Here is a 24,056-nt window from a genome sequence, read left to right on the forward strand (position 1 = left end):
GGCTGACTCTCTTGTTAGGGGCTAATGCAGATGGTGACTTTAAGTTGAAGCCAGTGCTCATTTCCCATTCTGAAAATCTTAGGGTCCTTCAGAATTATGCTAAATTGACTCTGCCTATGTTCTATAAATGGAAGAAGCCAGGATGACACAACATTTGTTTACAGTAGGGTTTACTGAATATTTTAAGCCCACTGTTGAGACCTACTGACCAGAAAAAAAGATTCCTTTCAAAATATTAATGTTCGTTGACAATGTATGTGGTTACCCAAGAGCTCTGATGAAGATGGACAAGGAGAATAATGCTGTTTTCATGCCTGCTAACACAACATCCATTCTGTAGCCTATGGACCAAGGAGTAATAATATTGACTTTCAAGTCTTATTACTGAAGAAATACATTTTGTAAGGCTATCACTGCCATAGACAGTGATAACTTTGATGTATCTGGGCAAAGTAAATTGAAAACCTAGAAAAAATTCACCATTCTGGGTATCCTTAAGAACATTTGTGATTCAGGGGAGGAGGTCAGAATGTCAACATGAACAAGAGTTTGGAAGAAGTTGATTCCAATCCTCATGGATGACTTTGAGGAGTTCAAGATTTCAGTGGAAGAAGTAATTGCAGATGTGGTGGAAATAGCAAGACAACGAGAATTAGAAGTGAAGCCTGAAGATTATGACTGCATTGCTGCAATCTCATGATGAAACTATAATGGATAAGGAGTTGCTTTCTGTGGATGAGCAAACAAAATGGTTTTCTGAGATGAAATCTGCTCTAGGTGAAGATGCTGTGAACACTGTTGAAATGACAACAAAGGATTTAGAATATTACATAAATTTAGTTGATAAAGCAGTGGGAAGGTCTGAGAGGACTGACTCCAATTTTGAAAGAAGTTCTACTGTGGGTAAAATGCTGTCAAACAGCACCACGAGCTACAGAGAAATCTTTTGTGAAAGGAACAGTCCATCAATGTGGCACACTTCACTGTTCTCTTATTTTCAGAAATTACCACAGCGACCCAAACTTAAGCAACCACCATGCTGATCAGCCAGCAGCCATTCACTCCAAAGATCCTCCACCAGCAAAAAGACTACAACTCACTGAAGGCTTAGATGATCATCAGCATTTAAATTTAAATTAAGCTATGTACTTTTTTTTAGACATTTTCTATTGCACATTTTATAGATGACAGTATAAGCATAACTATTACATGCATTAGGAAACCAAAATAATAATAATAATAATAATAATAATAATTTGATTTGCTTTACAGCAGTGGTATGGACCTGAACCTGCAATATCTCTGAGGTATGCCTATACATCTCAGAATCCATAAGTATGTTTAAATAGCTTGTGATCTGTGAAAAAGCATAGATTTCAAATGTACAGTATTTTGAAACCAAAAGGAATCATAATTTGTGAGACACCATGAAGTTCCATGGTCTGAAAACACGAATAAGTCCAGATTAGAGAAAGAAGTATGAAGCAATGACTTCTAAAGTTTTTTCCAAAATCAGCTTCTATTCACAAGTACCAAGAAATTGTAAAAGTACAGGCACAGCTGGTGGCTAGATTCATTGCCATCTTGTCAAGTTAAGCAGGCTTTTAAGGTCAACTTACATACTACTTACGTAATGAAGGATAATTATTTGTTAGCTTAAATAAGAACGTGTACCTTGATTACAGTGTTGGTACAGAGAAAAGGAGACTGAGGCATGTGAATTGGAAACATTATCTCTGAAATTTACAATCATTTAAATTTATTCAGAGGCACTTACAGTTCTAATTAAGGCATAACATCTCAAACTGATGAACAGCTCTAACAACAGAGGAGTATAAAGGCCACAAATAATATATTAATTGCCTTTCTCTTCTATGGAATAGTGTTTCTTCAATAAACTGTGACACAGAGTAAATATAATAAACATGTATTAAGTGCCTACTATGTGCTTAACACTCACAGAGATACTTCTTAAAACGTATGAAGTTAAGGAATGGACAGATGGATATGTAGACCAACAATAAAATGACTAACGCAAAACACTGGCAGTACAAAGGAAGGAGAAATGGTTTTATACTTAAATATTAAAACTCAGGATATGAAATAATAGTAGCACCATAGGCACTTAAATACTACTCCCAGGAATTGAGCTATCAAAGGTTAAACAGACCCCAGAGGGCAAAATGTTGAAAAGTTTGGCACTTTTAGGGTAGCTGGACCAAATGAAAGTTTTTTACAATCACAAATAATGAATGGTGGACCGGCTCCTGAACTTGGAGGAAGACATGGGAAAAGAATAAAAAATATGGGAGTCAATACTGCAATTTTTCCATTTAATTAACAAAAAATAAAGGAAAGGTAGTTGCTAAAGTTTGTCTGACAAACAAAAAATACAGTGTGTGCCTGAATAGCAAAGGTCTGACAATGATGCCATTAAAATGCTAAAAAACCCATTTATGATATGATGTGTAAATCACTTCTAACCTCTACAGGAACTCTATTAGGGTGTGTATTTTTAAACTGTGTTTATCAATGAGGAAATTAAGGTTCAGAAAAATTAGTAACTTGTCAAGAGAAAAAAAATGAGAATTAGGAAAATTATCTTTCTAGAATAATATGGAAGACAAGTAGCACTAAAGGGGAACATGATACTCTAGATATCGAGGGTAAAAATGATCTCTGGCAACAAAGCAGGAGAGAAATGTGCCTATATGATTTTTCCCTCAGATTTTTAGTTTTTTAATATCAAGTCCAAGCACATAGAGGTAAGTTTTCACCTGATAAGTTCAAATGAGAAGATAAGTTAAAGACAGTTGTTACAGGTGGCTAAGAACAACGTGGGACATTTAGGTGCGTAAAACTTTAAAAGGTTAGGAGACATGGGCCCTAAGACTCCTTTAACAAAGCGTTAGTGCCATCTAGTGGCAACTACTCTACCTTGCAGATACTGGGTCCCTGAAAACAATCAGCATCTAAGCAGGAAGAGGCAGAGATGGGTAGATTTCACTTCTCTCGCCAATGGAGACAGATTAATCATGGCTGCCCTGGAAGCACTGTGTTGAAAAGGACTCTGAACCTACACCTGTGCTCCTCTGAAAAGAACACTGTGACTGATTAAATAAGTTGGCTGTGAATGTTGCAATTGTTTCTCAAAAAATGAAATCAACTTTTGCAGCAGCAGTTGATGTCTTCTAAGAATACCTATTTAGGTAGTTAAGCCTCCTGTAATGGCTTTTTTGACATGGAAATCAATTAGGATATGCAGTGAATAAATACAGCTGAGGATTATAAAGAGATATCTATTTCTAATCATATATTTTGATATAGTATTTTCCCAAGATATGCACATAAACATGGTATGAAACTAGTTAGTTCCTTCTAAATTTTTTAAATACTTTTGTAACCTAAATGATTCATAAATGACTAAATTATGTGCTAATTTAGGACTAGAAAATTTCTGAACCACTGTCCCAAATGGTGATGCACTACAGAAAACACTAATTTTATTTATAAAATAAATAGTTATATGATGGCTTCTACCCCATTTTCAGGCATTGTTTGGACAGAGAACAACGTCTCCATGGGACTAACTTTAAAAATCCAAACAACTACAGCAATGGCAAAGCATTCAGAGGCTACATATAATCTAGTAGTGAAGATCTTTAACACTTGGTTAGGAAGAGCTACTGAGGCGTTAGGAAGAGCTACTTAGGCTTCTACTGATAATGAAATTGCTAAGTGGATAAGAAAAGAAGTTATCACCCTGGGGAAGTCCAAAAGGTCAAAGAGAGGGGAGAAGAAAGAAAGGGAGGGGACACGCTTCTGGCTGTCTGGGAGGTGTGGTAATAAAGGAGCATGGTAGAGGAAGCTTTCAGATATGACCCATGCAGTTTACCAGGTCAGCCAACCAACCGTGATCATCTTATTGAGATTTGACTAGAGAGATAATGGAACCAAAAGGCCAGGGCAGGATGAGGGTGACCTCCAAGAAGGATTAGATTAGAATTACATGGGTAGAATATCTGAAGCTGCGGAAGTACAAGGTAAGAAAGCTGAACTTAACACAAAAAGATTTATACAATTTTATAATCCTAAAATGCATGCCAATATTTGAAAAATTGCCATATTATGATCACATTCATTTTGTCAAACATACAGAAAAAAGGAGACAATAAATTTTTAAATCTGTTTTTAATATATACCAAAATATATTAATGAAAGATTTCTATCAATAAAAGGACTATACCATAATTTCAATATATTTAAAAGAGTACATACTTTTATGTCATTTTAAAAGTATGATTTTGAAAATACTATTCAAATAGAACAAGGAACATCTAACTTAAAATCAATGGAAATATGAAAAGTGTAAATTAGGTATGTCAGCATCAGACTGTAAAGCGTGGCACCAGATATGGGTAAGCTACAACATTAGGACTGCAGGTGCCAAGATCAACCAGATAAACACTGATGTTATCTATAATTACCTCATTTTTAGCTTAAATCACAGGTAATGAGGGAACTCAGAGTCTCTAAAAGGCAATTAGAAACTGTACTGGCTTTTTTGCTTCTCGTATCAGGAATTTTTTAAAACTTACTTTTATTTAAAGCTTTTTTTCCCCCTCCCATAATGAAAAAAATCAGGGCATATCATTCATATATATATATATACAGAGAGAGAGAGACAGACACACACACACATACACAAATAGAACACACAATTATCCACAAGCTTAAAATGGATTTCTTCATATGTCTAGGTGAAATATGTTATCATATGATGAAGCTCCACTGAAACAAAGGCAAAGAATAGTTCAAAGCCTAGAGGTTTGCTAAATTAATTTGAGATAATGTTTTGAATTGGTTTGAACTGAACTCTGAATTGAGAAATCTCTACCTCAATATCCACAAGAACACAAAGAACTGAGTTATAACAGTTATGGACTATCAGATATAATACTCTGTGGTATTTTTATTTTTATTTTTAAAGACAGTGTCTCACTTTGTTGCCCAGGCTGGAGTACAGTGGTGCAATCATAGCTCACTGCAGCCTTGAACTCCTAGGCTCAAGTGATCTTCCTGCTCAGCCTCCAGAGTAGCTGGGACTACAGGTGTGTGCCACCACATCCAGTTAATTTTTTTATATTTTGTAGAGATGAGGTCTCACTATGTTGCCCAGGCTGATTTCGAACTCCTAGCTTCAAGCAATCCTCCTGTCTTGGCCTCCCAAAGTGCTGGATTACAGTTGTTAGCCATTGTGCTTGGCCAGTACTCTTTTCTATTAATGTATTATTTTCATCAAAATACAGTGTTTAAAGCCTCTAAATTCAGTGTCATATGAAGTAGGTAAATTCAATAACCATACTTTCATAAAAGGAATCAAGAAATGCTATATCACAAGCTTTTTATTTTTTATTTTATCTTGTTATGGGGGATACAGAATTGCAGGTTACATACGTTGCTCCTGTACCGCCTGTCCCCCCAAGTCAGAGCTCCAGGCGTGTCTGTTCCCCAGGTCGTGCACATTGCACCCATCATGAGGTATATATCCCTCCCTTCCCCACGCCCCCTTCCCGAGTCAGCACCTTCAAGTGTTACCGCTCCCCAAACGGTGAGCAATGCATTCATTGTGTAGGCATACCCCCATCCCCTCCCCCCCACCTCAGTCTGATATGCAATTGGTGTCGTTCCCAGATTATCACAAGCTTTTTAATTTCATAAAAATCTTTTTAAAAATTTTATAAAAATTTAGACACATAAAAAAGGTAATTATATTACTAATGAAAGAATCAGCATTTAGAAATGAGGAGAGAAAAGGATCCTCATAGAGATAATCTCTGTGAAGTTGTCTGGAGTGAATATATTTTATATTCCATTGTTTACTAATGTTTCCTATGTAATTATTAGCAAGTAAGGAAAAATTGTCTTCTTTTGAGACTTGTCCCTGCAGACCGTCCTCACCTTCTTTCTACCCCTCCTCCACTTCATTTACCTTGATATTCATAACTGACATGGGCTTTATGTCTAACTTTCTATAATATGACAAAATTTGCCACATAGTCTGTAATAGAAACAATACTGTAAAGAAAATGCTTACAGAATCGGGAACAAATTATTTTCTAGAAATTTAGAAATAGGCATTTATTTAGTAAAATCTGATGTCCTAATTAAAAGTTACTCTTGGCCAGGCGCAGTGGCTCATACTTGTAATCTTAGCACTTTGGGAGATCGAGGTGGGAGGATCACTTGAGCTCAGACGTTCAAGACCAGCCTGAGCAACAAAGGAAGATACTATCTCTATAAAAAATCTAAAAATTAGATGTGCGTGGTAGTGCGGTGCCTGTAGTCCCAGCTACTCAGGAGGGTGAGGCAGGAAGATCCCTTGAGCCCAGGAGTTGGGGGTTACAATAAACTATGATGACACCACAGCAGTCTAGCCCAGGCAACAGAGCGAGACCTTGTCTCAAGAGGGAAAAACAAAAAGTTAATCCTCTCTGTTAAGGCAGCGGTCCCCAACCTTTTGGTACCAGGGATCGGTTTCATGGAAGACAATTTTTCTACAGATAGGTGAGAGAGGTGGGTGGGGGTGGGAGGCGGAGCTCAGGCAGTGATGTGAGGATAGAGAGTAGCTATAGATACAGATGAAGCTTCACTTGCTCACCTACTGTTCTCTCCTGTTGTGCACACCCCCCACCCCATTCCTAAGTTTCATGAAAGACAATTTTTCCAAAGTTGGTTGCTAGGAGGGTGGGAGGGGGGTGGATAGTACAGCAGAACTCTGAAACCAGGTCCCTAACAGGAGCTGGGGACTGCAGTCTTAAGGCATGTTTTCCAAGACTGGCTTGACTAGCAGGGTATTACACATACAGAAATGTAAGTATGCTTAGAATAAATACTTTCTCTTAAAAAGACTAAAATGCGTTATATTTTAACTGAATCTAACATTTACTAGACAACCTCTAGATCAGCACTATCCAACAGAAATTTCTGAGATGACAGTAATGCTCTGTATCTGACTGTCCAATGTGGCAACCACTAATCACACATAGCCACTAAGCGCTGAAATATGGCTAATGTGACTGAGGAACTACATATATTATTTTATTTTAATTAATTAAAACCTAAATTTGAATAGCCTCATGTCATCAGTGGCTCCTATATTGGACAGTGAAGCTAAAAATGTTTTAAGGATAATAACAATTCACTCACATATACATTCATTTTTTTAAAGTAACAACTATAGGGTTGGGGTGGGTGCGATGGCTCACGCCTGTAATCCTAGCACTCTGGGAAGCCGAGGCAGGAGGATTGTTTGAGCTCAGGAGTTCGAGACCAGCCTGAGCAAGAGCGAGACTCCATCTCTACTATAAATAGAAAGAAATTAGCCAAACAACTAAAAATAGAAAAAACTAGCCAGGCATGGTGGTGCATGCCTGTAGTCCCAGCTACCTGGGAGGCTGATGCAGGAGGATCGCTTAAGCCCAGGAGGTTGAGGTTGCTGTGAGCTAGGCTGACGCCATGGCACTCTAGCCCAGGCAAGAGAGTGAGACTCTGTCTCAAAAAAAAATAAATAAATAAATAAAAATAAAAAGGTACAGGGTATATAAAGATATATATACACAATACATACTTGTGTATAATATAATTGGGAAAGAAAACAAACATTAAAAGTTAAATAATACACGTGGCTAAATAAATCAATGGAATTCCATAGGAGATGCTATAATACAGTATATAATTATTCTAAATGAATGGTGCTACTAATAAGACTATCAGACATAGATGTAATCGTTTTTCTTTCTGTGTCCATCTCAGTGCCTCTTCCTGTGGTTGTTTCTGTCTCTACTCCCCTTTCCCCGGCTTCTTCCCACCTCCCTTTTCACTCACTCACACACACATACACACAAACATGAAAGTTAGAAAAGCAAAACTTTAGTGATGACAGTATTACTTCTATTGATTACCAAAATGGTCAATGATGGAGAAAGAACTAGACCCAAGATTTGGATCATGAACCTAACATGCTTAGCAACAGACTGGCTACAAGAACCTGGGAAGGATAATTTAAAATGAAGATAAATGTGATAAACTTCAGTGTAAAGGTAATTATGTACTTTAAGTTTGTTTGGATTAATGTACCTGGGAAAACAATTTCATACAGCCTCTGAAAAGGTAAGAAAACATCTCTACCAAAAGGCTACTAGAAAATTTCACTCAATTATAATTAAAAAGAAAAAATCCCACTAATTTTAAAACCATGATTGCATACAGTACTATAATACCTCAATTACCTGGCATGATGAAAGGTCAACGAATGCTATATAAGCAACTTTCTTCCATCAACATAAAAATCAACATCAAAACATCCCCAAGACTTAAAAGTAATTTTTGTCCAGATGTGGTAATACACTTGGAAAATGCATGGCTATTTGCCCCTACATTGAATAACAAACTGCTTTGCTTACAGAGCTCTCCACTGTGTTTTTAGTGGTATTTCTCTCATGTCCTATAGTTGTCAGGTTATCAGCTATCAATTTGTTTACAATTATGTACTAGCTTTTAAGCAATCTCAAATTTATGCCCCTTTGTCATTTGCTCAGTCTAATTTGTCTTGATAAATATAAAGACAAAAAACTAGTTTTTACACTTATCATATATTTTAGCCTATTTTAACATCTTAAACTACCATCTTTTTTAATCAAAAAGGGGCACTGAGAAATAAGACTAAGTGGAAGAAGCTAAGGATTGGTAGGGATTTCCTAGGATTAAATATATTTTGATAAACAGATTTTTGGGGGCATTCTAATATTCCCCCCTATTTCTAAGTTTCTGATTATACTCCAGTTGGCTGAAGCTATCAGAAATGTGATCTTTAAATAACAGATGTGCCAGATGTGTTACTGTACATTCAAAGAAAAGATGGGGAAAAATTCCTTTTCTTGTGGGTAGAAAGAAAGAAGGTTGGGGGAGGTCACTAAATCATTTGGCCTACCAGGAGAGAAGGGTATGGAAACCTAATTCAAGTCCCTACTCTGTTTCCCATGTAGGCTAGAACACCAGTAGGAGTAGTATTTTTATTACTAATTTTTAAAACAGTTGCTTCAAATCACAGTGAAGATTAACCATTTTCTCATTATCTCCTTGCCAAAATTAAATTATTTTATAAAATGCCCCATCTTAGGCATAAGTATTCTCCACTGCTGAAATTTTATATCATATATTTGAAAGTTCACTTACTTCAGTAGAACCCAAATCTAGTCCTGACTTGACAAAAAGGCCTTTGGTATTTTATATTTGCTATTCCATTATCCATATACTCAATAATTCAGATATCCCCAAATGGATATCACAGAAAAGTTAATTATATGACCACAGATATTTTTTTATGAACCAAAGAGGTGATTCTATAAGGCTGTTACATGAAATTCAACTATAAAATTAGCACAAGAAAATTCTCATTTTGCTATAGCACTTTTTAAAACATTATTATTAGAAATGGCATCTAGAGATGTAGAGGCAGGAAAATGGAGTTCTTTCTCTAGAACCCATCAGCAGCCCAGGTGGCAGCAGGAGAAACGGGATGGAAGCAGTGATAAAAATGCCACACAGAGAACTCTGGCTTTATGTATTTATTCCACTCCCTTCCATCCTCTCCCTAATACCTCATATGGAAAAATGGTCCCTGTTCAGTCTACATAGAATACAAAGGAGAGAAGCAGGCTCTGGGTGTTGCCTTGTGGTGAGGTGAGGGGAGGGTCAAGCAAATAATAGTAATCTTGGAGATTGTGAACTTTTTACTATGGACTGAACAAAATCCAAATAAGAAGTCTGTGTCTAGTTCTACGATAGTAGAGCTATGCTGGTCAAAAGAACTTTAAGACTTGGAAGTATATTTTTTAAAAAATTGGATTAAGAAAAAAATTGGATTAAGAGTTAAGAAATAATGTTCAACTATCTTGTTTTGGTTCTAATGGGTTGAGACACTTGGGCATGTCATCTAATTATTAATAGTTTCTAATCTGAATGAGTATATTGGTATATAGTCTTTGAAACTTTTGGAGATTATGTAAACCAGTCTAAACTACTTCTACATCTATCTCAGAACATTACATCTGTAATCATGGAATGAAAATTATATCTATATGTTCAGATGATACTAGGACATCTTTTAAATTTCAAGTATTCTCTCATTAGCAGCCTATTTTCTTATTCCATAGCTACTTTATTGATTTTCTCATATTTCTAGACACATTATACTCATTCTCATTTGTATCATTATCAACTATTTAACAGTTCATAATAATTTTGTGTGATTTAAAGGTTCACATTTTCAACTCCTAGTTAAATTTTTTGATCAAAGATTCAAATATATCAAACATCTATGATATACTGAATTTTAAAACTTTAGTACTGTCACAATAAAGGTTTACCACAATGAAATAGATGCATATGAAAATACGCATGTTGAGTGGGTTACATTAGCTGTCTTTATAGGTAAGGGCATCATTTTGTCACTAAGTCCAACTGTGAAAGCTGTCAGAATCAAAACGGAGTCACTTGTGTCAAACTCTAACAAAAATATTGTCGGTCCTCCATATCCATGGGGTTCTGCAACCACAGATTACACCAACTACAAGATTGAGAATACAGTACTCTTGGGATGCAGAACCCATGGATGGGGAGGGCCAATTGTTCCTATCCTCAGTTCTGTTGGGCTGACTGCTGGACTTCAGCATCTGCAGAATTTGGTATCCCTGGGGTCCTAGAACTAATACACTGAGGATACTGAGGAACATCTATAAAATTATAAAGATTGGGAGGTTAAGAAGGAAGGGCCTTCATGTCTATGATAAGAACTAATACAAAGACTCTCTGAAGGGCTCTTATGCACACATGCCTGTAAGAAGAACTTCTGCCAAGGATTTTCTAAACTGCAGCTTGCTACAAGTCAAAAGGACAGTTAGCTGATACACACGAACACTTGCCTGACACACTGTCGCCATTAATGAACTGGTGTCAACTCCTGCAATAAGCCCCTGTAATCATGTTCTCTATGTTTCAAAACCAATTACATGTGCTTCTCTCTTGTTCCTTTAAAAGCTCCTCCTTGCCTCAACCTCTTTGGATATGCCTGTGGTCCCCATAGCCTGCATATCGCAGATCTGGAAATCCCCTGCACATTCCCAAATAAACTCAATATCTTTGGAGAATTTCTCTTTTTGTTATTGGGGTTGACAAACTGAATTCTACCCATCATATTACTGCAAAAGAAACCCAAAAGAATGCATTACTAAAGAGTAGGAAATGAAGACTGTCTTTGCTCATATTGTTTATCTCCCTGAAAACTCCTGCCCTGCTAGAACACCTAGCAAACAGATCTTCTTCCTAACACCTACCACCTCAATCTTCAATTATAATTATTCCATTTGATCTTCCCCTGGTTCTTTTTTTTTTTTTTTTTGAGACAGAGTCTCACTCTGTTGCCCAGGCTAGAGTGAGTGCCGTGGCGTCAGCCTAGCTCACAGCAACCTCAAACTCCTGGGCTCAAGCGATCCTCCTGTCTCAGCCTCCGGAGTAGCTGGGACTACAGGCATGCACCACCATGCCCGGCTAATTTTTTCTATATATATATTTTTTTTTAGCTGTCCATATAATTTCTTTCTATTTTTAGTAGAGATGGGGTCTCGCTCTTGCTCAGGCTGGTCTCGAACTCCTGAGCTCAAACGATCCGCCCACCTCGGCCTCCCAGAGTGCTAGGATTACAGGCGTGAGCCACCACGCCCGGCCTTCCCCTGGTTCTTGATAAATGCTTCCATTATCACACTAGTCATAATCTATGTTACTCCCTTCCATGTTTGCCTCCCTGATAGATCGTGAGTACCTCAAGGGCTGTGTTTTATACATAATGAGTGTACAATAAAGATATGCAGAATGACTGAACCAAAACAAAATATATAAACAAATGTCAGAAAAACACTTGTGAAAGTCTGGATTAAAAATAAAATGAGACATGGAATACTATTCACTGATAAGAATGAAATAAATAATGTGTTTTGTAGCAATGTGCATGGAACTAGAGGTCACTATCCTAAGTGAAGTAAGTCAGGAACAGAACAGAGTATATGCTGCATGTTCTCACTTATAGATAAGAGGTAAACTATGGCTACACAAGGACACACAGAGTGGTATAACAGACGTTGCAGACTCGACGGGGGAGAGACTGGAGCAGATGACAGATGAAAAATTATCTTTGGGGTACAATGTACCCTATTTGGGTGATAGGTACACTAAAAGCCCAGACTTCACCACTATACAATATATGTGTGTAACAGAATTCAACTTGTACCCCCTAAATTTATTAAGTTTTTTAAAAAAGGAAAAAAATTAAAATGAGAATATATACTAACTATTGCCACTTCATTGCAATGGGCAAGGCAATCTGATATAGAAAATAGACAAATATTCAATACCAATTTCTACTACAATATTCTGTGAAAATTTCTCCCTTAAACCATTTCTTTCTTATAAATTGTCCATGAAATAAAAAACCAGAAATTAAATATTACACAGAGCTATGTTTATAAAGCAGACCAATGAGTAAATAAGCAAGCTAACTATAAATTTTAAAAAAGATTTCTAACTTCCCACTTTTGAACCCTAATTCTATGCATTATCTTCTCAAGTTATAGCGAATATTTAATAGACTTGGTATATTTCACCACCATATCCAAACAGTGCAGCATAATAATGTATATTAATAGTACAAACAGTGACCCACCGGGCTGACAGCAAGGCATTTCACCTGGGAACACCAGGGGAAAAGAGAAGTGTGTCCAAGGGAAGGGACTTCAGTGCTGATTGACTTGGAGCAGCTTATCCTCATATTTCAAATGTGTGCCTGTCTTTTCAAAGATAAACATTTACACAGCCTTGGATGATCAGGCTTTCAGCTGACTATGTAAATAAACAAACATGAAAAAGTTTCCCCCTAAAGCCTGGGTACAGATTATAAAAAAGGCTTGAAGGAGTATCTCAAGGAAAGAAACCCAAACTATAACATGTATGCTCAAGCCAGTGTGGATTGGTAATTGAGGCTGTAAATGCAAACAAATCAGTTAATTTTTTTAAATGTAAGGTAACATTTTCAGAGCCTAAGTAATCAATAATTATTTCAGAGAGATTGTATATTATGAAGAAGTACAGATATTGACCAGTTCCACTATCAGAAAAATAATAAAGTTACTTCAAGAAAATATACTCATTATTCAAATGTGAATATTTTTCCCCTTCTCTCAAAGGAGGCTCCATTATGGAGATAAGAACAAAAGGTAATAGTCTGACTTTAGTTTCTGAAAAATGAAAAGGTTACACATTTTGTGCTCTCTGAAATTATCATGTAACTGTAAAGCTTGTGGTGCTTCTTAAACAAATACAGAAACAAGAAATAAGAAAATATGATAATGGGATTGTGAGGCTAAATATAAGAGATTATACAAAAAATTCCTCCTATATAATCTATAGATAATGATAGATACATCTGAATCTTAAAGTACTCATTTATTGCCACTTTAGAACTAGAAAGAATTTTTTAAAACTTTTCTGAGGCAAAGGTCAACTTTGTCAGGTGAAAGGGTTGATTAAAACTTAAAGGAAATTTTAGAAAAGAGAGAGGGAAAGGAAAGGTGAGGAAACTAACATTTGTTACCCACTATGTGTTAGATGATTGGGCCAGGTATTTTATAGGTAAGCTCCCTACAACTCTATGATATAGATGCTATTAACATCCCAGTTCTACAGATGAGGTAATTAGGAATCAGAGAGGTTAATTACCTTACCTTAGGTCACATAGTCAATAAGTAGAGGGAAGATGTAAACTTTAGTCATCTTTGTGCTGTTTCCAAATTGCTTCTCTAAATCATGTACTTATTCTTAAGAACTTCTTCAAATTATATAGATTCTCAATAAAATACAGGCAACACCAAAATCAGAAAAGCAATGCTCTAGGAATCAGGAAAGAAGGCCTGATTCTGGGCCCACCTTCCTCCTCTTCATTTGCTAAGCTACGAAACCCTGGAAAAGTAATTAAAATGGCAAGGGCTTAGGAGCTTAAAAAGACTGGGTGGGGGGAAGAAGGATGAAAGATTTAGGTTGTTATCCATTATCTTTAGTATAACTCACAGCAAATAAATTGATTCTAATGAGCCCATATTATTAAAAATAACAAGATTAACAAAGTTGTATCATTCTACAAGTATAACAAGAACCCAGATTTCTGAATTTTAAATCTTGTTGTCCAAAGTAGGCTTTTGTCCTCTTATCTCTCCTCTAATATTTTGAATCACTGTTTCATTGTTATTTCAATGAGATGTATGATCCTCTTAAATACAAATGTCACAGGTATTATATTAAAAATAAATGTAAATGATGAAAAGAGATTTCCTAAATTATTTTCCTCTCAAATCACTGATGTAAACAGAATACATAAAAATCTTTGTGATAAAACTTGAAGCCTAATTTTAAAAATTTACTCAATGATTCAAGAAAGTTCAAATTTATGTATTTGAAAAGACTTAAAGGCTTAGCTTTTAGATTCAAAAGGCTATACCAATTGTAACTTTTTAAAAACTTTTAACCAACTAAATAGCCTTTTGACTCAGTGAGCTATATATATAGAACATATCATACAGAGAAAGGGAGGCAACTTTGGAAGTTCTGGTCAATATCAAGAAATTGGAACACCACTGCTTTAGAGCCAAATGTTTTTTTTTGTCTTTCCTTAAAAGAGGAATAAAACAAAATGTATAAAGGGAAATAAGTTCCCTTTACTTCCTCCATAAAATTTTTTTGAAATATGAAATACAATATTTTTAGAGGAAAAAAAGCCAAAAAGTATAAATATTTTCTTTAAAAAACCAAATAATGTGAGGTTTACAAGTATTCAAGTCTTTATAAATTTTTAAGTCTCAAGTCACTGCACTATCCCAGTTGTAGGTGTTATTAACTATAAAGACACACAGAAGTATTTTGCAATCTTTTTTGCATCCAAGTAACTTTTGTTTTTTAATTCAATATTAGGGTTCCTAACTAAATTATTATAATCCTCAGTTCATTGGCTGTGACTTCTAACTGAGCAACCATTGGTTTTTATTATTTTGAATTGTGTCTCTTGAAGTCAACATTGCATTTACACATGATTATTTGAAAAGTATCCAATTGTCAAGATCCAGGAGATAGTACATTTTTCCTAACAGCACAGCTTGGGAAAATACACTCATAAATGGTGCCACATGAAATTTAGTTGGAAAAAATACATAAGAGTAAACTAGATAATTTATTACAGTACAAATAGAATCTAGAAAATCAGAGTTAAACATGTACAAATTTATTTTAAAACAATCTACAATGACTTATATTCTATCTTATGCCATTTACATTATACAATGGCAGGATGATGTGCGAAAATTAAGCAATATTTTGAATTTCCCCGAGAATGCCAAATAACTGGTCTGAGTTTTCTCTAAATAAAGTGATTATTAAGCCAAGTTTACCATATATTTTTGACTACATAAACACAACTTAAATCTTATCAATGTGAGGCAAAAATGAAGTTATTTTTTATACTGGGAATTATGGCATTATACCTTAAATATCTGAAAAAAACATGCTGACTCAAAAACCGTACAGACTTCCTGTGAACTTTCATAAAAAGTTATAATTTAATCAAAAAGATGTTTAGAAACCTAAGGTAATAAAAGGAAAGTTTAAAAATGTTCACCTTCAATTTATTTCATAGGTCACTGTTATACCATCTAATAAGATAATTAAAAACATGCAAGCAGCTGGTACTACAGCTAAACAGATTAATGTAATAGTCTGTAGTCATGTGTGCTGGCAAGGGGCTTGCCTCTTTTGGCGAGGAGAAGGTCAGCTGCCCTTGGGAAGAGGAAGGGAGGGGTAGCCCTGTGATACAGTCCCCAAGTTAAACATCTACAGCAAACTGATAATCAGGAAACCACTTCTTTTCTTTCATCCCTACCAAAGTTGTCTCAGTTTTAATGGGTAAATAAATAGAAAAAGCTCATATAATTTAGCAGAAAATGTTAACAGTGGCCTTTATAAAGTATAAGACATATTTCATAAAACTAATAATGTCTTCTCAATTCTTATAAATTTCACATTTTATCATGTCATCTGCAAATTAGTTGAGATGTACAATCAAAAATTTGAACCAAAATTTCCAAAACAAGATCTGGTCTACTACTCGAGCATCATATAATAATCATACTGGTGGCTTAGGAGTTAAATGCAGCTGTATTCTATCTGAATCAATAAAACAAAACCACAAGAAGATAAAAATCCAAAGTAAAACCTCCTAGACTATAAGAAATAGGTTTATGAGCATTAGGCACATAAAGCTACAATTAGGGTCCATTGATTTTAAATTTCAGAACATATCTGTCAAGCTGAAGATATCCATCTCTGAACTTACACTAATAGTAAAACATCTTGGCCCGGCACAGTGGCTCATGCCTATAATCCTAGCACTCTAGGAGACTGAGGCTGGAGGATCACTTGAGGTCTGGAGTTTGAGACCAGCCTGAGCAAGAGCAAGACCCCATCTCTACTAAAAAATAGAAAAAAATTAGCTGGGCGTGGTGGTGCGAGCCTGTAGTATCAGCTACTTGGGAGGCTGAGGCAGTAGGATTGCTTGAGCCCAGGAGTTTGAGGTTGCGTGAGCTGGGCTGACACCGGAGCACTCTAGCCTGGGTAACAGAGGGAGACTCTTTCTTTTTTCTTCTTTTTTTTTTTTTTGAGATAAAGTAAAGTAAAACATCTCCCCTTCATTTTTACCAGCTGTTTAACTTAGAATACTATATCACGGATTGAGAGTTTCAGGATCCATGTTAAATTTGATCTTAGCTCCCTTTCTGCTAATAGACAAAAAAAGTTATTTTCTGTAAGACATAGATTTTTTTTCTCTTCCTTTTGGTATCTATATTGGAGCACTGTAAAAACCTCTACAATAGCAAAAGGCTAACAATGATGATAATGACATTGACTAGAACAAAAAAGCAACTTTTATTTAGCATTTACCATGTGACATTATCCCATTAAACTTATTTGTCAAAGTTTATCAACTGTATTTTATTATCAACCGTAATTTATTATCTCTACTTCAAAGGTTAGGACCTTAAAGCTAAGATTTGTCCTAAGTATTCAGAGTAGTTGGAATCAGGATTTGAACCAACATACTATGCTTAGATATTATTTTAAAAAACAAACAAAACCCCAGAGCCTATGCCCTCTTGAACCTGACAGTCTAATACCATAATAAGATAAATAATGAAAATAATATAGATTTGGGTAACCAATTCAAGACTGGATTCAATTAATAAATCTCAGCATATGCTACAGAAGGGTACAAGGACTGGAGGGTGAACACTGGTAACAGTTACCAATTTATATGAAGTGAGCACAAAAGAAGTATTACCATGGCTTTGCATTTAGATTTTCAAAAGGCTGTATTTCATGCATTTTACCTCAGTCTTTAAAACAGTTGCAGGAAGGAAAAAGGTTAGACACTATAATGCCCATTTTATAAATGAAAAACTAAAGTTAATCTTAATCCTGGACATAAGTATATACAGCTTGAGTATGTTGGTGATAGAATTAAGGCCTGAGTTGTCTAACTGTGAATAAAGGCTAGGATTTCTGAGGTAGTTTAAATAATACAAAAGTAGAATTGTCATACAAAAGCAGAATTTTTATACAAAAGGATATTTGAGGGTTGAAATGTGTATTTTTCTAATAACTTATTTCTCGTTAGTTTGAAAGAGCTAAACTGGGCAACAGAAAAATAATTTTCATTTTTAAAAGTAAATTTTATTGACAATTCTCTTGCCATTTTAATGTGATTCTGCAACAATTTCTAGGTGTTGTCAGTTAACCTTAATATGAAAATATACCCCAGAGCTGTACTTCTATGAATTCTACATTTAACCCAAGTGTCAAATTCACAAGTAAGCTCATTATAAGAACTATTGCCTACTAAGTTGAAAAATATTCATTTCACACCTTAAATACTATAATACTATTTAATAGCAGTGCTGGCCTGCCAACTATTAAAAGCCTGCTTTTACATACTGTACTACCTGAGCTTTTTATCTTGCCTTTTTAATTACAACAATAAATTAATATCCTAACATTACACGGTGATACGCATTGATTAAAAATATTTGGTTAACATTAGTATTTACTGTGCAAAGTTGCATTAGGAGTTCACTTTCAAAATATAATTATTATTCAGTAATACTGATACTTTAATCTTCAAACTATTCTAGAACAAAATAAACTACAAGATAATACTGTGCCTTCACATTAAAACATTTCTCTTAACTTTATATTATGTCCATTATTTACCATAATTAGCTAAACTACAAATGTTAATTGTAAAATATAATTCACGAACAAAATTTATATACAAATAAAGGGATTTTCCTTCCTTTGAAATATATCCTTTTTTCCTTTTGTCTTGGTTTTTACTGTATTTATACCTAATAATATTACCATCATAGATTTCATATGTATTATCATATTAACATTCCTCAGTTACATGCTAAATCATGAATATTTATTTAACTATCTTTCATATTCACTTTTTTTGTTATCACTGTTATCAGTTATGACATGTTCAGATAGGGGATTCTACTTATTATTTAATATGTCAAATCCAAGCTTTATATTATGCTTCTGGACTAAAAGAAGGATTTCGAGAATTCCAACATTTATAAGATAGGATAGATACAGTGAAAATATAATGACAACATCTGAGCTTTATTGCTGTGATAATACCCGTCCAGAACACCAAGGGAACATAAGCCTTTTGTAGTATCTGTGACACTTGAATGACTGATTATTTATACAGACCCCAACTGGTATAAAATAAAGATGTCAAGTGCTTCAATTACCATCTCGTTTCTAAAATTCATAAAGAAATTATAAAAATTTTACATTTACCACATTCTTATTAAGTACTTTCTGTATACATGCCCCTACTTTAGATGATAAAAGCTTGCCTGAAATCTGAAGAAACAAATGATGCAGTTCCAATTAAGGATATAGAATACGTATATAAATAAAAACATAAACTAAGTATAAATGCCATGTTTATTATAGAAAAAGAGACAGTTTAATATTCAAATGAGTTTTCAAGTATACAGTGGTTCTTGCCTATATTTTATAGTGTTGTTACACAAGTATCAGAGCTAATTAATCATAAGGACAATGTAGTCCAATTAAAGTATTTCTTCAGGAATATGCATTGCTATCTATAATGTTAAAATGTATTATTAGTGAATCTGCATATATTTTCCTAAGAGAAAACAACTGAGTTCTTACACCACTTTGGTTCAGTATACAGATTTTCAAATACTACTGAAAATACCTTAATCTTTCATCTTTCTGGATTTCCCTATTATAATGGTACAAAAATCATAAACATTTTTACTCAAAATTCAAATCACAAGGAGAATATTAACAAAAGACTAGGTAAAATACATATTTTCTTAACTAGTATATCCTTTTTGTAAAAAATTACTTACTGAGATATAACTGCCCTATTTGCTGAAGAACTCAAGCAGGATATTAACAAACAGCACTTAATTCAACTATGAATTACATTTTAAGCTCTCTTAGGCACTTGTCAGCAGTTCTCTGTTTTAGCAAGAAACATAAAAGGAAGCTTTAGTACTGTAATAGATATACTGGAAAAACAAAAAACACAAATAGATTATAATGAAGCTTAATACTAAATGTGCATTTGTTCCAATTATCCTACTATAGAATAACAACAGGTATCTGCAGTAAGTTCATTTACTCAAGAATTTAGGATGTTATATTTTCTGTTACTCATTAAATCTGCAATCACATAACACAATATTCTTTACATTATGTATCTATGTATTCATCACCTACCTATAGGAATTAAAAGTCCCCTCAGAGTCTAAAGTAGAACTTGTTCGTCTTCCATTTTTATTTGAATCTCCTGGAAAACAAAATTTAAAACACTGAAATAATGGAGATTATGAAACTGATTATTTCTGTTGAAAAACTACTATGTGATAGCTATATGCAATATATTAGTCAAAAAGCATATATTTACTCACCCCTCCCCCAATTTATCTTTTGTATTCAAAGTTTTTTAGGCAAAAAGATTCATTTTGAAGCCAAAATATAAACAATCCACTCCTACATTGAATAGTAATACTGCCAAAGTAATTGCTAACAGGAACAAATGAAGTATAGTAGACATTTTCTTCTTATGAATCACAGCCAAACTAAAATTTATAAACCACCTAACCATACCCTAATGTTTATGAACAAAGGCAATTTTTTGTTAGTGATCAAGTCACCAATCCTGATCAGCAACACAGTCAAAAGAGAGGAGTACAGAAGGTTTTCCAGCTCCTAGTTCACCACTTGCTTAGAAAGCAGACAGGTAAACCAGAAAGCAGACCTGGGAGATGGTGATCACGAATACATTTTAATAAACTTTTAATATACCTTAATGCTCTTCATAAAATTTTAACTGTCAAAAGTTCAGCAATTTAAAACATGAAAGAGCAACAAAACCAAAAGTTATTTGTATCTCCTGTAATGATACATTTAGAAAAAAACATTTTCACTGAAAAAACTGTCATATTCAGAATAAATTCATATATGTCAGTTAAAAGACTAATAAAATAAAAATAATTGTACTAAATAAGTTGAAAAATTGCATACTCATACCCCAATGTAAAATATATATTATTAATAGAAATTTAACAGCTTAATTTTTTAAATATATACTACAAAGAACAATTTTTATGAAATCATAGTATACTACTATTAATATACTATTTATCTTCAAACAAATAAAAAGACTAGAATTTGACTACATTTTATACCCCTAATTTCTATAACGTAACTTTCAAACATCAGGTTATAGTCATTTTAAAAATATTTACAGCTTAATAATCTAATGATTCATCCATTTTAATTTAGACTTTTACTCCACTTTGAACAATCTAAGGTACCACCGAAAATCATCACAGTGGCCCTGGTTAAGTCAAATAGTAATTACAGAGCTTTCACTTTAAAGATGAGATTATTTTTAATTATTGAGTACAGTACTTAAGGTACTATACTTACATAATTATGCTATTCATTAAATGGTTACTGAAAGCTGAAGTGTAATTTTAATGACAGCTACCTATTTTTCTTTAAGCATTTTATAGTTGATAGATTAGTATACAACACTGGTTCTCTTCAAGAAATTGGTGAGATATGTGCAGCTATGCCAAAGTGTTCAGGAGGCTGAGGACTAGCCCACTTAATAAACTTCTAACGCTACTCATTTTTTAAAATATACTTCCAGGTTTTTTTGTTTTTTGAAAAAACAAAAAATCCTAAAAATGCATTACATCATTCAAAAATGGTGACAATTTATAGAAGAAAATAATCCAAAAACACTTAAATATTTAAAATTAAACTAGCTGGGTATATGTTGTTAATTCATTGAAAACATGAATACAGTAAGATTACTCATACAACACACTTCATTTTCTTTTTAAAAATTAATATTATAATAAACTAAAAAAAATTAAAGGAAAATTAGTCTCTGTCTTGCTAAATGAAATTTCTTACAGCACATGTTATTTAACAGCTTGCAGACATTTCCTGTGAAACATTCCGTAATCAGTATAGAATAAGCACTATATTATACATTTAAAATATGAGGCTTCTTTCTCCTTAAAACTAAAGATTATGATTAAATATACAAAATCGTGCCAATAGAATTTTTTTCTTTAAGCTGATATTTATCAAATCAAATATAAAATCCTTCAAATAATTAAGACATTTAGTTTTTAAAACAACCAGTTTTTATCATAAGATACTACAAAGGTTTTCTCAACTGTTTCCAAATGGAAATATTACACTAAATGTAACTTTCAAAGTACAAAACATCATAAAGAAGAAAAAAAGAAGTTTTTCTTTCTCAAAAACATACGAAAAGGAGTACAATTGTTTCACTAACAATATTAGAGAAAAGATTTCAGAGTTTGCTATATGGGGAAAAGGCAATAAAGTTTTGAAGCGGGAAAAACGCTTTGTTCCCTCAATCCTCTAGTTGAAATTAATTATAGCAAATGTTTATGAAAACATCTGTTCCTTACAGTTATAAATTCTTAATTTTAGTATGGACGATTCCAGACTCTTATTTTGGAAGGAAACTGTCTGACTATTGAAAGGTTTACAAAAGAACAGACAGAATCTGTAATTTTGGAAAATTGTATATACAATGTGCTACATCCTGTAGAGATTTTCATTTGTGTGAAACATTTGGGGCGGGGGGCGGGTGTGCAGCTTAAAACTGGTAACTAGGAGAAATCAAAGACAAACAGAAAGGCTCATCTTTCAATTAGGCTGTAATATGATAAAAACATATCTATAACACAGGAAAACCCAACGAAGAATTACAAGCAAATGTTACAATACCATTCAATCTAATTTGGAGGCAAGTATAATAAAATAAGTATTAATTCTATCAGGGATTTAAATAAATGTAATGACAATACAATCACAGGAACGTATGTGCGTTGTTCCTCAAAAATAACAACAGAGGGTGCAAGAGAGTTTAATATGATACTTTTAGTTGCTATTCTGATTCTTGAACTAAGTTGTCAGGTAGCCATAACTGTAACAAGGATGCATAGGCTGTTCTCCGATCACACACACACACACACACATATAAATACGTTGGTAATCTTACACAAAGACCTTTCAATGATCAAATAGCACAAATACCTAAATGTGTTTTTAATATAACAGACTTCCTTTCACTTGCTTGAAAAGTAATTTAACAACAGAATAAATTTTTAGAATAGATTTTAAAGGTATTTCAATACCTAATGTAAACTAACCAGTCAAGTAACCTGGATATATTTACTCAGTACATTTTAAATGCATGTATAAATTATGCATAATATATACATACGTGTTATACATATGTGTAACATTGTGCAATATATATCTTTAGAAACAGTTCATCAATTATATGTGACCACAGAGTCTGAAATTTACATAACATTCATTTCTCATTAATTGGTAGTAACTTTGCAAACTGATTTCATAACATTCATAAGTAAAATAAGTTGTCTGATTTGAAAAAAATAGGCTGGCAGTTGCATTAGTTTAAATGAGGAAGAAAATGTAAAGTATTTTCCAATTGTAATTTTAAACGTGGATTTAACTTATTAACCCAATAAAATACATATATTTGTAACTTAAATTTCAAAACAGAATGAATGGAATTCTGGACTCCCTTTTAGCTTTAACTGCAGTCATGTTTAACTAAGGGCATTTATAGGTTCTCTCTCTGTGTTATGGAATCATGCTAATTCTGTAGTATTTTTTATATACAAATACCTAGTTCATGAAGGGAGAATCAGCGGTTTTAAAATAGGTTAAGTTAAAAACAACCAGGATAACACTGTAAGTAAGCATACCTACTCAAATGTGCCTTCAGTTTACATCTGAAAACATTGAGTTTTAGAGCATTATTATCACATGAGGTAGGAATTCTGAAAAGTATTACATAAGATTTTTATCTCTGAATTGTTAGAGAATTGTCACCAACTGTGTCAGATGAATATTTAATAGTAAGAGGGAAAAATGAGTTGGTTCAAGCTACGACAGAAAAAAAGCTATGGGTGTAGTTGTGTAGAGCCTTGAAAACTTTTGTGCCTTTTAAACTAATTTGCATATACTACTGAAATATTTGAGTGAAATTTAAAACACCTTATAAGGTAAATGATTTTTAAAAATTATGAATAAAGTATATTAATGTATTGACACACAGTAAAGGCAAAAGATAATGACTCAGCATCATCCATAAACATAGTAGCCACTAAGGATATTACATCATTTCAGGAATCAGGTAACCACCATCCTTCCCATGCTGGTAATTTATGGTAAAAATTCAAGACCACCCATTAGATCTAAGAGCCAGTGCTAAA

The 24,056-nt window shown here is 33.8% G+C and overlaps 1 protein-coding gene across 1 annotated transcript in view; it reads right to left on the bottom strand.

Annotated features, from left to right (window-relative positions):
• Nucleotides 1-24,056, bottom strand: part of TBC1D5 (TBC1 domain family member 5) — a 430,335-nt gene that overhangs the window by 225,506 nt on the left and 180,773 nt on the right. The window contains exon 4 of the mRNA XM_069475443.1: nt 19,975-20,044. Coding sequence (XP_069331544.1) covers nt 19,975-20,044 — 70 coding nt within the window. The remainder of the gene's footprint in view (nt 1-19,974; nt 20,045-24,056) is intronic.

Source organism: Eulemur rufifrons, chromosome 7 (genome assembly GCF_041146395.1).
Source record: "Eulemur rufifrons isolate Redbay chromosome 7, OSU_ERuf_1, whole genome shotgun sequence".
In the NCBI taxonomy this organism is placed as follows: domain Eukaryota; kingdom Metazoa; phylum Chordata; class Mammalia; order Primates; family Lemuridae; genus Eulemur; species Eulemur rufifrons.